We start from the raw sequence: 16,018 nt of genomic DNA, 5'->3' as shown, positions 1-16,018 counted from the left end.
GACAGACCTTGTCCCTAAGGTACATAGGGCAGCAGCTATTTCCGGGATACATATTGTTTTTAGCAAGTGCCACATGTATTATATAATTTTATTTTATGCCAGCGTCTTTCGGATGATGTATGAAGATCCCAAAATGGCGGTCTTCTGCAGTTGCCTGATGTCGTGTTCGCCCGGGATGTTATGATGATGATTATTATTATTATTATTATTATTATTAAACATGCATTGCAGCTTATGTTAAAGTCTGGCCACCAAACCTGTAATATGGCGATTTTAAATCCCCTATTCTAGTATGATGACGGATAATAACCATTTCTCTAACTAGGAAAATAAATGAGACAGACTGTGCTAAGCCTGCAGGGATCAAGTCTTGCTCATTGTAACTAAACAGTGATTACCTCAAAGATTAAAGTGATTTATAAGAGGTTGCAGTCATTTAACAGTATCATAACACATGGTGATAACTTACCCTGCAGATGTACTGATTCTTGCTAACAGCAGCACTGGGACTGAATGTCTGAGAGCGTTTAATGACAATGCCACTGCCACGCTTCCTTGCACCTTTCTCTGGAATGAACACACACTCTGTGTTTGTCTCCTTATCCAGAGTATCCACTGGGAAATCTACCAGGGAGTCAATCATCACAGCAGTGTCCTCCTGTAAGATAAAATTAAACTTATTGACATGTTAAACATTCTTTGCACAACATGAAATAATTCACTTCTAAAGGGTTCTGATGATGGTCATTTATACTTAAAATTATTCATTGTCAGGACTTTTTTCCAAAGTCTTTTCTTTAAAGACCCACGACGTTTCAGAGGCTGGTTCTGTCTTCATCTTCAGGTGAGAGGTACCTACTCTGGTGGGTCCCTTAGAGCTAGTCTCTACCACAACATGAAATGTTTGAGAACAAGCCCTAAAAATGTGCAAGACAAAATACATTGAACATTTATCTCATTGGGCGACATACATGTCTGAAATGGTATTCAATCAGGTCAAACTGAATTAAATTCCTTCAAAAATTAATTTTAATCATGGAGTCTATGAGTGTCAATTAATTTAATTTAAATCTGTATGAAAATATATGGTACATAAAACATAATTTTAGATACTGAATTTCTGGCAGAGTGGTAGTCACAATTGCTCAGTTTGGATCAGAATTCAATTTTTCAGAAACTTTTTAATACAGATGGCTACCACCTGTTGCGCCACAGCAAAGAACGTGTGACACTGACATATTAATTCAGACTACATTTACACGTTCCCAAATCTAAATTCTACATTCTACTGAAGTTAATAAGGTAGCACAGAAGTGCATTCCAATCTTAACAGCTATCAAACTGTTTACTTACAGCATGCTCCAAGACTTCTTCCAGAATATCCTCTTGGCAAAATTCGACAATGATTCCTTCTTCATCCTCATCCTCCTCATCCTCATCTTCTTCTTCTACTTCCTCCTCATCTTCCTCTTCCTGGCTGTCCAATTCCTCCAATCGCACTGTGACAGTTGACTGTAGACCTAAAACTGAAATATGTCAGTTACACATTTCCACACATTCCTGTAACAAAATGCTGAACCTACCTTTAAAACTCTCATTTGTCAGTGAAAACGGAGTGATAATAATTTTTAATTTTTTTAATGAACCATACCAGACAGTTTGGTATAAAAATAACGTTAATTCAGCCACTCACAGCATTTTTAATGGCTCCTGCTGTAAATTACCCATATCCCAATCTTTACCCACTTTCCCAGATGCAGTGTTACAGTCCTTCAAAAAACATTCTTAACCTCTAATAAGACTACACAGCATCACAACTGACATTTTTGATGCCATGAAAACCTTAAATCTTACTACTTACGAACAAATTTGAATAATAGTTCTTTTTTACACAATTTTGTAAAAATACACTACCCTTCTTGTATCAATCTTTCAGTTCTAACAACACATTCCAATACTACACAAACACAGCCAAACCTCTGCATATGTATGACTGGTTGAAATAAATTTTCAATTTAATCTGAGCACAAAGCCATGGATGGAGGCCTATTCCCACACATTCACAAAGTTTTGTCCTTGCTACAGGTAAAGAACCTAGAAGATATGACAAAAAGTGTCACTAGAATTTGGCAGTCTCAATCTCATGGCCTTTGGCACAGATTTCTCATAAACAAAGTTAAAACTAGACAGGAAGACTTAACAGGAACCTCATATTTCCTACCTTGGTTGCACGTAAGAGTCGATGTCTGAGATGAGATGATGGTCGAGTCATCTGAACTTTCTTCCTTAACAGATGCCACTTGCTTGATAAAGACAGATATCTCACTCTCCTGCTTGTCCTGACTTTCTCCCTCATCTCGACTGTTCACTGCGGGATAGGGTTCTTTTGCTGCGTCAGTGTTGCCATTTGACAACTGTGTGAGTGGTGGTGCAACTGAGTTTGTACTTGTTATGTCAGAAGATGGCTGCATGAACCGGAAGCTCAAAATATTATACCACTTGACAGATACATTCTCAGGTATAAAGTCTGCTAAACTTACTTGAGCACAACCCTGAAAAAAACAAAACAAACCTAAATGAATATTAATATTTTCATTATATATCACCTGACTGAACTTTTTTGGGGAGTAAGTTTCAGACATACAAAAACTTCAAAATGTGCAATCCACAGTGCTAGACAAGCCATTAGATGCTGGGATGGAACATGTAATCTCTGATCACATGGCTGCAATAAACCCAATATAGTGTTCGCTTCCAGTTCTAATTATTCTGACACACTGACTAATTCGATCTTCATTAAATGGTGTTGATATACCTTGTCTTTCTGATCAAATCAGTTAACCAAAAAACTAGGACTTGGGAAGGGGTGTTAAGTTATATTAAACTTCTTAATTTGTGTAACAAGCATACTTCCCTGCTGTTAGTTTATAAAAATAGGTGAAAAGATTAAAGTCCAAGTTAAAACAATTTGGGAGTTTGCACATCCATTCATCTCTCTTACTGATGTCACAAGACAGAGAAAACAGAAATTTACTATTCCATATCCATTCTGGACAATTTTGGTGTTTCAAAGCCATTAGTATTGGAGCCTAAAATTCACTCTTCTACCAATTAATATATCCCACGCAAACTTTGCAGCTTCCTTAGAAACAGAATAAAATATTTACAACAACTGGTGCAAAATAAATACCAAATGTAAAAATCAGATCAGGTCATCATGAAAGGATAACACAATGAGACACTTGATGTTCAGCCTGCAAGTTTTGACAATTGATGCTATAGCTCACCACACAATCTTCCCGCTGGCTTGTATCAATACACCAAACATTGACTTGTAGAGTTTTGGTGTACAATTTGCTAAGGGGGACAGCTAGAGGGAAGTTTTCACCAAACGTTGGCTTTCGGAGGTCCTCGACAGGTTTGGTACAGCATGCCATGTTGATAGGTGGAAGACTGGGCAACAAAGCTGTCTTGATATACCTAAATACAGTATGAATCACAATCAGTCTATTATACTCATTCAGGGAACACTGGAAATGATGACAAAGTATTCAATTATACATGCTCTCCTAGGCAGGATCAAACACACAACCCCAGTACAAGTAGCCCTCGATTTGCGCCAGTTTAGAATAACGCTGATTTTGAAAGCAGCAAGTCAAAATGTGAAAAAATTACTATTATTTATAACGTTTTACAACGTATCTCGTACTGCTTCTTATACTAAATCGTAATTCTTACATCACTGATTTCGAATAAAAGTTATAAATACAGTCATCTCTGCAATTATGTATGTTTCGTTAACGCAAATTTGCTCCAATGAGATCGATTAATCGGTAAAAGCTGTTTGTGAAATGCAAACTTTTGCATATGCAATATCATTCCTGCCACTTTAAACTTTCAAAGGACTAATTTAATCTCTGCGGAGGTACTACGCGATTTTCTATAGGTAAGCGTCTTACATGAATGAAACTATCACATAACAGCAGAGATGACTGTACACTTTACGCCGGTTCGTCCAGGAACACATCTCGAGGGCTACCTGTATTTGTTCAGTTCATAACCATGCACATTTTAAATCATGCAGCCACATCTGCATTCCCTATTTTATGGAAAAATTATTTCACCATAAAATGTTTTTGTTTTGCTATTTTTAAATAAATCATAAATGATGATAGTGGATCTTCCATTATTACAAACATTGTTCAGGAACAATGTAAGATGACCTGAGGAATTTAACAGATGAAGTATTTTAAATAAATGTTTTATACATGCAAACATTACAAACACTATTAACACTGAGAAACCCAAATTTAGTTTATAGAAGTGAACAGAAAAATCACTTAATACACACTATTCTACAAGGCAGGTTATAACCCATACTCACACTTTGCAATTGTCTGGGATGAATAATGCTCCCAGGTTACGTGCTCTTTCAATCCCAATATGAAGCAGACTGTCACTAACAGAGTACCTGCAATAACAAACATATAGTTATCAAATATAATGAATTTCCTTCCAACTACAACTCTACACAGCAGAACAACTGATAATCAAATGCTACATCGATTGGGGGCAACTCATACCTGTTTTATAACCATACAACCACAGCGCAAAGCCTCAAAACAAAATCTCAAGTTCCAGAATATACATTAATTTAAAAGTTTAATGTGTTCATATAAATCTCATTAAATTAATTGTTCTGCAAATTGAAGTCTCTTGTAATCCTCCATTCTCATAAAAGGGTTAATTTATTTCCTTCGATCAATAATGCATACTAATAGAGAGACAGCTGTAAATGGTTAATAGTAACACAAAATATACATAATGTGAAGAGTTTCAGGCTCTAACGTGCACTTATACAACACAGCAACACAAACAGGAGCATACCTTAGCTTGATCTGAACTTGTGCTGTTTCCAGATTCATTTCCTCAAGTTCAGCCGCATTATCACTTGCTAGTGATGACCGCTTTTTATTGGACGCCTCAAACACTCCAGAATCTCCGGCCACTGATTCATCACTTACAGCTGCAGACACTGATCTTGTATTTGTTCCTGATGATGATGGTGTGGATAATGCTGCTACCTGTAATAATTACTTCCCTTTCAACACCTACCATTTCACATTTTAATGAAGTGAGCATTTTTGGGCTAGAAAAAGCAGTAGTGCAGACTGTTTCCCTGTGACTGCTCAGTTTTAGTAATTTCAAGGTAAATGCTGTATCAGGCATAAAACGTAGTCAGAGAGACAGCGTGAATGAAATATCATTGAGTTTGGCCTTTTTAGTGACATGTATTGTTTCATGAAATTAGTGAACATGTTAATGTCACAAGAAAACGTTCTGTTCAGAACACGGGATACACACAATTGTGCTTAAAACATTAATTAAAGAATGAAAAGTGTAAACCTTTTATAATGCCTCAGTGTTTATACTGCAAATAGGATAGCATATTACGCATTACATGGCAATCAAACATAGGATTAACAAACAGTTTGTGCATTGGTATGTAAAACCAACTAATCGTAAGGTCTCTCACACACAGAATACTTAATGCAACATGAGTTCATAAAGATTTAGAAATGGCTGCAGCTGACAATTATTATCAGTGCATTTGCCTGAAAGAAACGAGAAAAACCACAGAAAACCTTGGCTAAGATAGTTTGTTAACAGGACCAAAATCTGAACTTACAGTACATCTCATCAGACCAACCTGAAGAAGTTCTACTGTATCATCCAGAACTGGAGGCGGGGTTTCCGAAATAGGAGAGAGAGGAGGATCTCCTGCTGTTGGCCTGCCAAGACCTGATCCTTGTGACATGTTGCCTCCTCTCGTGAGCTCCAAGTAATCAGCCAGTGCTCGCTGACTTCTCAAGCTGCCCACTGCACTAACACCTCCTGACACTATATAGTCATGCTGCTGTAACTGAGCAGCAATGTGTTGCTGATTTAACCTCAATTCAGCCAATCGGTCCTCTAACTGTATCCTGTCTAAGCACTGCTGGTGTGTCGTATTTGAAACTACTGAAGCTACTAAATGCTGTTGTCTTCTCTGTCTTTCAACTTGTTCATACGCAGGTGGTGGTCCAGCTATTCCTGAGGATGTTGCCAACAATGCTGGGTCATACAAGGGAGATACTGGGGGTGAAACGGAAGACAGTGATGACCGAGGGGAAAGCGATGGCAGGGAACGACCAGAGGATGGAGAGGGAAGAAGATTCGAAGATTCACTACTGCCAGCTCGTAGCAAGCGTTCAACGCGGCGATGCAGATCCACCATATCGACAGGTTTCTCTGCGGTGACGGAGATATTGCTAAGCCCAAGACACTGTGGTCCGCCGTAGATGTCGGTGAAACTTAGCCCTGAGCTAAGTGATCCTTTGCTGCTTGCAGTAGACAAAGACCCCAAGCTTGAACTTGAGCTCACTGACAGCGTACTTGCTGATAAAGTCTTCAGTTGAGACTCCAACTGTGTCATCGAGCGGAGAGCATCACGCAACTGCTGAAGTAACAACTGCTTCTCTTCATGAAGCCGTAGTCTGCAAGACATAAATACACGATTGGTATCCCTAATTGTCATATTTTTCTTTGCAATTATCAAAACAAAAACTGAACTCACCTATCAGTGATAGCTCGGTTAGACATTTCAAGAGCATTGTTGAGATCTTGTTCCAACCTTCTGATCTCCTGTTGAATGTCTTGCATTTCCTGTTGACTGCGCGTTCTTGGAGTGATACTACGAAGCTCTCGCAATAACTGTTCCTTTTCTTGGAACAGCAGGAGCCTGGATATACAGAGGCAAGATACACATATAGCCGCAGAATAACAAGTTTTTGTAAATACTATGACACTGAAGATCTGGATACTATGTGGAGTATCATAATTTCCAATATACATAATTTATTTTACAGTAAATTAGCTATCTCTGCTTAACAATGTAAGAATTTTATTTCTGCTGATACACACTGAATCTTATGGGGGAAAAACATATTTTGCGTGCCTTCCAAAATTGTAAATTGTATTCTGCACATATCAACTTACCTTTTCCGATATGTTCAGAAGAGACTGCATCTATTATAAGAGTGAGAGCATTGTATCATCCTACATTATCCTGACTTTACACACCAACAATAAACATCAACTTGCCTGTCTTTATCCGACTCAGCTTGTCCAGGCGTAACTTTTTCTTCTAAGTCTGCCAACTGCTGTTGGATCATCTGAATTCGTTTCCTTGCTTCGTCATACTGAAGCCTCATCCGAGCCATTTCTGCTAGTCGTGTGCCAATTGGAACCAGCTAAACAAAATATTTTAGTTGATATTCAGTAAAGAAAACTGTAAGCTTTCAAACAGCAGATATCTACCTGATAACAAAAGCATACCTCTCCTGAAAGATCAGTCTGTGATGCTGTGCTCAGCTTCTCCTGCGGAAGACTAAGTGTGGAGACATCAGGTGAGCTCTCACACAGCTGCAACCTCGTTAGGTCATCTTTGAGTTTCGCTAGGGACTGCATTAGTTCTGCCTTTTCCTTTTCTCCAGACGACAGGGACTTCTGAATGTTACGAAGCTCGGTCATGATTGCCTGGGCTTCTGTGATGTTGTAGCACCCACCCTGGTGTGTGCTCAACTTCTGTTCCACTCTGTATACAGTTTGTGATATTAAAAGTTGTACACAGGAATTATATGAGAAAGAATAAACATTTTTTCACTCTTACTGTTTTACGTTGCCTAAGATCCCCACTTAATGGTACCTACACCTTGTCATGGTGGTGGGGCTTGAGTACCTCAGTGACCCCAAGAGCTATGCTGGCGGTAGCATAGCTACTGGTAGGGCCTCCCTAGCCAGATTGGTCGAGGGGGAGAGGTCAGACTAAGACAGGTACCCTGGTCCTCCAGGTTGGTTGTTGGTCGCAAGGCTAACAACCTTGCACAGTAAAAAGGAAGATGTTTCGAAACCTCAATCAAAGCCTTGGACAGACGGACCTAACGGAGGACCGAATGGAAGAGGAAAATTGAGGAGGCCATGGACCGAATACGGACCGGAGAGCCATAGAAGAAGAAGAAGAGTCCAATTCCCCCCCTCCCCTAGCAAACACATAACAACCATGTCCCCACAGACAAAATAAATGACTTACGTGAGTTCCAGTGCAACTTAACTATCTGAATCTAGAGCTCACACCATGTAGTAGCATAACATGAACAGCTGAGCACTCAAACTTTGTCCCCTCATAGGAAACTGCATAAACTTCGCATAAATAAAATAAATATTAAAAAGCCCAACAATACTTACGAAGTTAGCGTATCGACACCACGTTGCGTGCAGCTCATCTCGGCCCGAATCTGCTCCAGCTCTCGTTTAAGCCGAGACACCCGATTCCGAGCCAGAGCCACGTCTGACTTGAGCAGATCTGGATCATACTTGGTGCTCACACTGCTTGAGCTCGAACACACTGAAATGCATAAGAAACCAAATTTAATTTCTTACTAAAAAATCATAAACATACATTTAACTAGCTCATTCTTACAAAGCCATTTTCATTTCCAGACCTAATGAGCAAGAAATACAGTTAAATAAATTGAATGTGACTAACAATCGACACTAGGAAATCATATTGGGCGTATTTTACAAAATTCCATTTTCATATTGTGGAAACCGATTCAAAATGTTATCCATTTCCGTGAAGATTTCAGATTTCACTTATGATGAACTTACAACTTGTTCTAGAAGTGTTGAGTGTGGTTAGTACATTGTGGAGATGATTGTATTCATCCTGGGCCAAGTACAGTCTCTGCTGCTTAACATCATATATTTCTTTCTTTGCCTGTAACAAAGAAAATATTTTACTGCAACCGGAGAAAATCAATTATATACAATGTATACTGCAGTTATATGATGAAAACAATTTTGGTTGAAGAGTTGCTGCGGAGATCCGAAACGCAGTGCTCTCACATTGAGACACTCGGCTCACCTGAAAGTTCATTAATTTCTTCGCAAGGGCCTGCCACTCAACCTTATCTTAAGTCACAAGAATCCAGTCAATAAACCTCCACCTTACCGCCATAAGATGTTTTAACATTATCCTCTCACATATGATGTATTCCCTTCAGGTCTTCCGACAAAAATGTTGTAGGCATGTACCATGTTCCCATACGTGGTACATGCCATGCCCGTCTCATTTTCCTTCATTTGATCACCCTAATATTATTAAGTGAAGAGTATAAATTATGAAACCCCTTAATATGCAGTATTCTAGAGCAGTGGTATTCAACCTTTTTTGTTCGCGTGCCCCAGATATAATCTCTCTTCAACTTTGTACCCCCAAAGTTGTTGGTGTATAATTCAAGTTATACATAGTATATAATCTACATCTAAAATAAATTAAATAATTACATTACTGATTATTCAGTGTTTATTTATTTATTTAGTGTTCTGTCTGACGACAGGTCCATATGAACAGGATTCTTCCATCCTTTTCTCGGACTGGGACCTGCTCATATACGTTCTTGGCAGATGATCCAGAAGTGGTTTGCCATTGCCTTCTTCTGTGTGTGAATGGAGTAATTGTTGGGATGCCACGGAGAAACCGGGGAAGCCCCCGGAGGAAAACTCCATGTTGCCTAGACCACGGCCTTGTCTAACACAAGTTATAAATTCGGGCACCGCCGGGAATCAAACCCGAGACCCCAGGATTACAAGGCCAGCGTTCTAACCGCTAGACCACCGTGGCGTCATTCAGTGTTTATCACAAAATAATTGTTTTTAGTTTTCACGTACCCCCTAATATGTCTTCGCGTACCCCAGGTTGAATACCACTGTTCTAGAGCATCTTTGTACTCGCTGCCGTGAGAATCTCAAATCCTACTGCGTGGTAGCAAAACTTACCCGAATTTAATATGTTCTCATATATACATATTACCACACTGAAATAGTTACTAATATAATTATATACAGCACACCTCAAAGACTAAGAAACCTCCAAAAGGAGGCAGCCAAGACTCACAGCTGAAATACTGACATCACAGAAATCAAGAACGTAATCTACAATCCCATCATTAAATAATTAGACTTAAAGCATTTCATTATGCTACATGATACAATATAATTAAATAAACGTCATCAATACACCTCTAAAGAATAAGATGTCTGATGCACATACCACGTCAACAATAAGCTGCCATTATTAAGCTGTACAATTTTCTTTTCCACTCAACAAAAGATACGAATGCATAAAATATCAAAACATTAAAATTACTGTTATATACATATTATCTTGCGCTCTAATGTCACAAGAATTATTCAGTTGTGTTGATGCCATACGATTGATAATTATATTATTTAAGGAACCTACTGCTACTCATCAAAAATAACACATATTACAGTGCAGACAAATTAAACAGTGCTGTTGATATAGACTGAGATTTTAAGAGAATGCCTCATGCAGTTAACTGGTGATCACATGGTTACATAATATACTGTTTATTTGAAATTATTTAAAAATACGTAATATCTAAAAATATTATATATGTGGATCTCATATGATACAACAGCCGAACCGGTGTTTACTGTCCAAAATTTCAGGCATTAGGATTTGATCTATAAATGAGCTATCACATTCAAGAAGTAAATAAACTTCTTGAGAAGCTAATGTCACTCAGCTAGTCAAGAAATTACCTGCCATTTATGGAACCGGAAGGATTACCGTCTTCACAAGAGGCCGCCTGGTGGCAGACCAGTGTCCCTAACCTGAGCCAGATGGCTCCAATCCACAACTATCCATTTTAATATACCCTCCCAGCTTTGCCCTACCTTATATTATTTCCTCCCTTCACGCTTTCTGACTAAAATGTTGTAAAGTTATAATGTATGCTACATATCGCATAAATGACAAAACTGGTAAGGATTCTTGCAGTTACCGACAGTGCTTTCAATTAAATTTGGAGGGAAAAAACAACAAAAAAGGAGCTCACAATTTCAAGATTCAACAACAGTTCACTGCTGTGACATGTTCTCGTTCCAAACTGCCAATGTTCCGACGAGGAAGACCCAAAGCCGGGCGAAGACAACACGGTTCTGTCGGCGTTGTCTTCTGGCTGGTAACCACGTTGCGGATACGTAGAGTAATACACAGAATGACATGGCGACTGAATTTCGTATGTAGGGATGCCATGGAAATACTTGGACAGTCGTCCAGGAGAAATGCCGCGTACGGCAGGATCCATCTCCACCGGTCCTGACACTACATCGCTCGCGTCTCTCACCAGTCAGCTACAGTCTCAAACTGTATGCAGGCTGCTTGCTTCGCTTGCTGGATCTTCGGTCCCCCTTCGGGGGGTTGGACCTACGTAATGGGTTGCCGCCTCTGGTTCCTCACTGAAGTTGGATGGAATTTGGAAGGTACACACTGGCCGAAGAGATTGGAGGGGGGCCGCTGTTCATAATACTATATCGTACTATATCGGCCTTGCTAGAGGAGGGACCAGGAATTTCATGGGGGGGGGGGGGGCATGAGGAAGGGAAGAAAGGACCAAACTATATAATTTCAGGAATTTCAGAAGAGAATAAAGGTACAGACAATATGGATGTCTGAAGAAACGGTGCTGCCCTATCCAATTTACAGAGTACAAAGAAAAGGTAGAAATTTGGATACAAGCAGCGTTGATTTAAAAGGTTCCACTAACATAGCCTGGCATAAAAGTTCAGGCCCCGCTGATTTCTTTAATTCCTTTTCACGAATTCGAAGTTATATCTGCACGCAAAACTGCCAGAAGCTGGCTGCCTTCTGGGTTGTTGCGCCATGTAAACTGGAAGAAGTTTACCAGCATTCTAGAGATGCTTACTGCCTCCATCATCAGGGCTACAGGTTTAATTTCATTCTCATCAGCCATCTACATCTTTGTAATGGAAATGCGCTCTCTTTCAGATAGGAACTGAATCTTTAATGAACACTCTTCAGATTAACTACGTAATTCAAACGGTTAATGCAACTAACGACGACCATCATTACTTCATATTCAAGAATACAAATGGCCTAAACCGAAGCACACCATTATGGAGCAGACTATAGGCGAGCGTGAAGATTATAGCATTCCCGACCTGAGCTCCAGACAGCCATATCTTCACGCTCCGGCCACTATAAACCGAGCGGAAAGTCTGCCTGTACCACTTGACAAATATGTATAGATGTAACAATGAAGAACAATTTCCAACGCCACCGTCGGGAACAGAATCATGGCCGTATCGTCCGTAGGCGCTGTAAAAGATCAGCTAATTACATTTCCCATGGGCAAATAGCCTGCTTCTGTCACAGCATTCAATTATTATTTCTTCGAACAAAGTGAAAGCACATAGGGTCCATTGCCATGGTCCATAGTTCATACTTTCGTATTGTTCCCATCTTTTATACGTTAACGTGTCATGTGACCGAAATCGATTAAATTTCGTACTGGGGTGTACACTGAAAGTTGACAACCAATGTAACTCTAATTTTAATAAACTGTATGAATTTAATTTTGGTCCATACCGATCCAACCTAACCGAACTTAAAAAAATACTTTATTCGCAGATACATCAAACTTCATTAATTGTCTCAAACAAGGCTTATTGTAAAAGAAGTAGGAATATTACTTAATATACAGATCTCACCAAGATCTATAATTTTCATTGTAAACATTTTTCTATATGTACTCTATCCTTGACCACTTGTATCCATTCCACACCCTCCTTTAAGATAAATTTTAATATTATCCTCCCAACTATGCTCGGATCTTCCAAAATGGCTTCTCTCTCATATTTTCAGGTTACATTTTTGCTCGCATTTCTAATGTTCTTCATACATCCTTCATGTCCCACTCGTCTCATCTTCCTTGATTTCATCACACTAATACTATATTCCGAAAGAAGCCAGTGGTCACCTGAATGAGAGTACTCATGTCAGTATCAGGATAATAAGCTGAATGGCCAGTTCCAATTTCTCGCCACATAACCGTTCGTCTCAGTTAGGACACACTAAAAACTCCTAGGCTAAAGAAATAATTGGCATTGTTCACATCTAACAATGATCCAAAATCCAATTACGGCATTCATCGGTGTACTCCGTGATAACAATGACGTTTATACGAAACTGGACTCATTTTCCACAAATGAAGAACGTTGAGGTGGTCTGACCGAACTGGAGTCAGCTAGGACCACAACCCAAACTAGCACCAAATTCCTGCAAGGTCGTTCTCTCAAGGTCGACTGACCCAGAGTCCAGTGTTGCTGCAACAGCCAACCATCAGTTCAAATGCCTGCAGTCCGTGTACACATTAAAACCTGCTATTATTCACCGAGACCGACAAAAATATGGAATTCTCTGCGAGGCCCCACAAAGCTTTTGGTACACTTGGCTTTAGACCCATGTTACGACCTCAACCGAAATTACTGACTACGTCTTCGTTCGGCAACTTTCATTTCTCGATGTAACTGTGTGGTTCTTGTTCCTTTTAACTGTGGCAGAACCCCGGATTTAAGTAAGACATACATCAGGAGTATGACAGATTTCACAGGTTGCAGCAGACAAATTTACTAACTCTATGTAAGTGTTTTTGACAAATTTATAGTCAGTCAACAAATTCCCCGCGGCCCGGGCCCTATCCTGAGCCAAACGAATCCAATCCACGCCTCCAAACCCTACTCCCTTAAGATCCATTTTAACAGTATCCTTCCATCTATGCCGAAGTGGCCTGTGTAACATTTCATTAACAAGGTGGGTTTTAATCTTGAAGCTGGATGACCACCCCTTGTCGGTTATCCGCTACTGCTTATTCAAACAACTGCAGCTTCCGTCCATACCGCTATCAGCAGCAACCTAAGGACGCATCATGCCGTGGTTATAAGGGACCCACTCGGTACTTTTAATATCACAATTATGCTGGGAAGTAATAATAAAAGTACAGCGTTATGCTTTCTCACACTCCAAACACAATCTCAAAAGTAACACCAATATTACTGCATCAAATGAATGCCTAAGGCTTAAATATAATTCGCATGCGTGATGCTGACAAGCATTTTAAGGTTGCAAGACTCAATAAAACTGCCAACAAATATATGCAGTTTCAAACACTTTTTATTCATATAATTACGTCCGTTGACGTCTGACATTGTCGAACGCAAAAAGAGAAATAGGCAACATTTAACTTCTGGGCACTTTCATTAAGAATTCTGCATACGTAACGTCTTCTCCCATTTATATTACTAGAAACCTGTTATTAATAATTTTCCCTCTGTCTGACAGAAATTACCAAGGCGTTGCGTTTCATTGTAGTCCTGGGGCAAATAAAATTTTCCCAACATCACGTTATCTAATGTCAGGATGAAAATAACCCTACCCATTAAACCCTGCCCACTGAATAACCAATGGATCGAGAGGTCGGGTAAAGATTTGTTGGATACCAAGTGCCATGAATATACGATGTTTGCCTTCCCAAAACACTCTGTATCACTTTTCACCAAATGTAGGAGCCGATACAGCCCTGTGCCTCAGTCTCCACCGGCTGTAGCAATCAGACAACTGCTCGCCGATCCTTTCCGAGGTTAAGAACGAGCGGAGGTGTCCTTCTTGAGACGCTTCAGATGATCAAGTAAGTTAGATTCTGTTACTGAGAAGCGATTTTCACAACTGGTTTCGTATGTTTCTTATCTTGGGGTGGGACACATTTCCATAGGTCAAACAGACACGTGTACACCCTCGGCATCGGATTTCAATGGAAATGTACTCCACCTACAGAAGATGACAGCGGGGAGAAGGGGACAAGCAGAAAGAGAAAAGATGCTACAACAGCATCACGAAATATCTGAATGTGTTTTTTATACCGACTGGAAGCGTTGTTTCTTCCATCCTCCATTCTACGACAACGCGAATCAGATGCTTCTACAACGCCAGAGAGCGCCGTAGGGCAACTAAGAGAAGGGGAAGTTCTCTCAAAAACGGGAGCAACCAGCTGTCCAAACCCGACCTATTATTGATTGCACTATCATTACAGCACTACCGTGAAGACCTCCACAGGAAAGAAGGAAAACTGATGGGACTGAGCTTGGTAACGTGTGGTTTCTTATGTTAACACTTTGAAGCCAAAAGGATCTTCTGAGTAGTATCAAGAAACACAGACCATACCCCACATCTCACCACAAAGATCAATTTGTTAATGCCGCCTAAGGAAATAATCGATGTCTGAGAACCATAAGAAACACATAAATATAATCTGTGGTCAAAATTTAATTATACATTATTAATGCTTATGGTGCATAGTTACCACTGCACTTTTTCAAGGAACTGAGGAAACAACATAAATTACAAGTGTTTGAAAGTACGGGCTCACAAGAATATTTGGACCTAACTCCATGGTGCATAGTCCTTAAAAATCACACATTTACTCAGTCAAGAAATTCGCCTTTTACGAAACCCGCCTTTAATGTCACAGCTTTCACAACAGCCCGCCACAGGTCTATATCCTGAGCCAGATTAATCCAGTCCACGCCCTCACATGAGGAATTTAAGATATTGCAAGACAGTGACATTAAGGAAGCTTAAACAAGCTGGGCACGTGGTAAGGATGGGGTAGACAATGAATGCATAGCTACAGAATTTTGATGAAGAAACCTCTTTGAAAAGATCCTGTTGTAAGATCCAGAATGACATGGAAGAACAAAATTAGGGCTGCTGTTAAGCAGGTGGGTTGCAAAACCTTACATGGCTTAGGTTGCAAACAAAACAAAAAAAAACACGAAGAGTTCTTACATGCATTGAACACGTGGAACTACAGTAAATATAATACTAGTAACTGTTGTAATTTGAGTGGTTTCCGCTTTATTAAACTAATTTTTCTGTCCAGTGGTCAGCCGTAGTATAAATAAAATGGGCACTCGTATCACTCATCACATCAACCCTCATGATGGAGGCAGGGAATAACTCTGAAATATTGGATTCCAACTCCATATTTGCACGGCTGACAGCCTGAAGAGACTTCAATGCATGTGACGACAA

General features: G+C 39.7%; 1 protein-coding gene across 2 annotated transcripts in view; it reads right to left on the bottom strand.

Moving 5' to 3' along the window:
• kibra (WW and C2 domain containing protein kibra) overlaps nucleotides 1-16,018 on the bottom strand; it is a 53,582-nt gene that overhangs the window by 6,731 nt on the left and 30,833 nt on the right. Inside the window, exons 4-15 of one of the 2 annotated variants that reach the window (XM_022073275.2) lie at nucleotides 8,710-8,818; nucleotides 8,287-8,446; nucleotides 7,378-7,636; nucleotides 7,144-7,292; nucleotides 6,617-6,781; nucleotides 5,711-6,536; nucleotides 4,888-5,084; nucleotides 4,385-4,471; nucleotides 3,288-3,480; nucleotides 2,222-2,552; nucleotides 1,354-1,526; nucleotides 470-658 (exon numbers count right to left, since the gene is read on the bottom strand). In XM_022073275.2, coding sequence (XP_021928967.1) covers nucleotides 470-658; nucleotides 1,354-1,526; nucleotides 2,222-2,552; nucleotides 3,288-3,480; nucleotides 4,385-4,471; nucleotides 4,888-5,084; nucleotides 5,711-6,536; nucleotides 6,617-6,781; nucleotides 7,144-7,292; nucleotides 7,378-7,636; nucleotides 8,287-8,446; nucleotides 8,710-8,818 — 2,838 coding nt within the window. The remainder of the gene's footprint in view (nucleotides 1-469; nucleotides 659-1,353; nucleotides 1,527-2,221; nucleotides 2,553-3,287; nucleotides 3,481-4,384; nucleotides 4,472-4,887; nucleotides 5,085-5,710; nucleotides 6,537-6,616; nucleotides 6,782-7,143; nucleotides 7,293-7,377; nucleotides 7,637-8,286; nucleotides 8,447-8,709; nucleotides 8,819-16,018) is intronic. The other variant, XM_022073276.2, reaches the window with a different exon arrangement.

This window comes from Zootermopsis nevadensis, unplaced genomic scaffold (assembly GCF_977971745.1).
Source record: "Zootermopsis nevadensis isolate Lab colony 2312 unplaced genomic scaffold, Znev_1.0 Znev_ptg000022l, whole genome shotgun sequence".
Classification (NCBI taxonomy): Eukaryota; Metazoa; Arthropoda; class Insecta; order Blattodea; family Termopsidae; genus Zootermopsis; species Zootermopsis nevadensis.
Note: the sequence above shows the minus strand (reverse complement) of the source record. Positions and strands in the feature narration are given on the sequence as shown.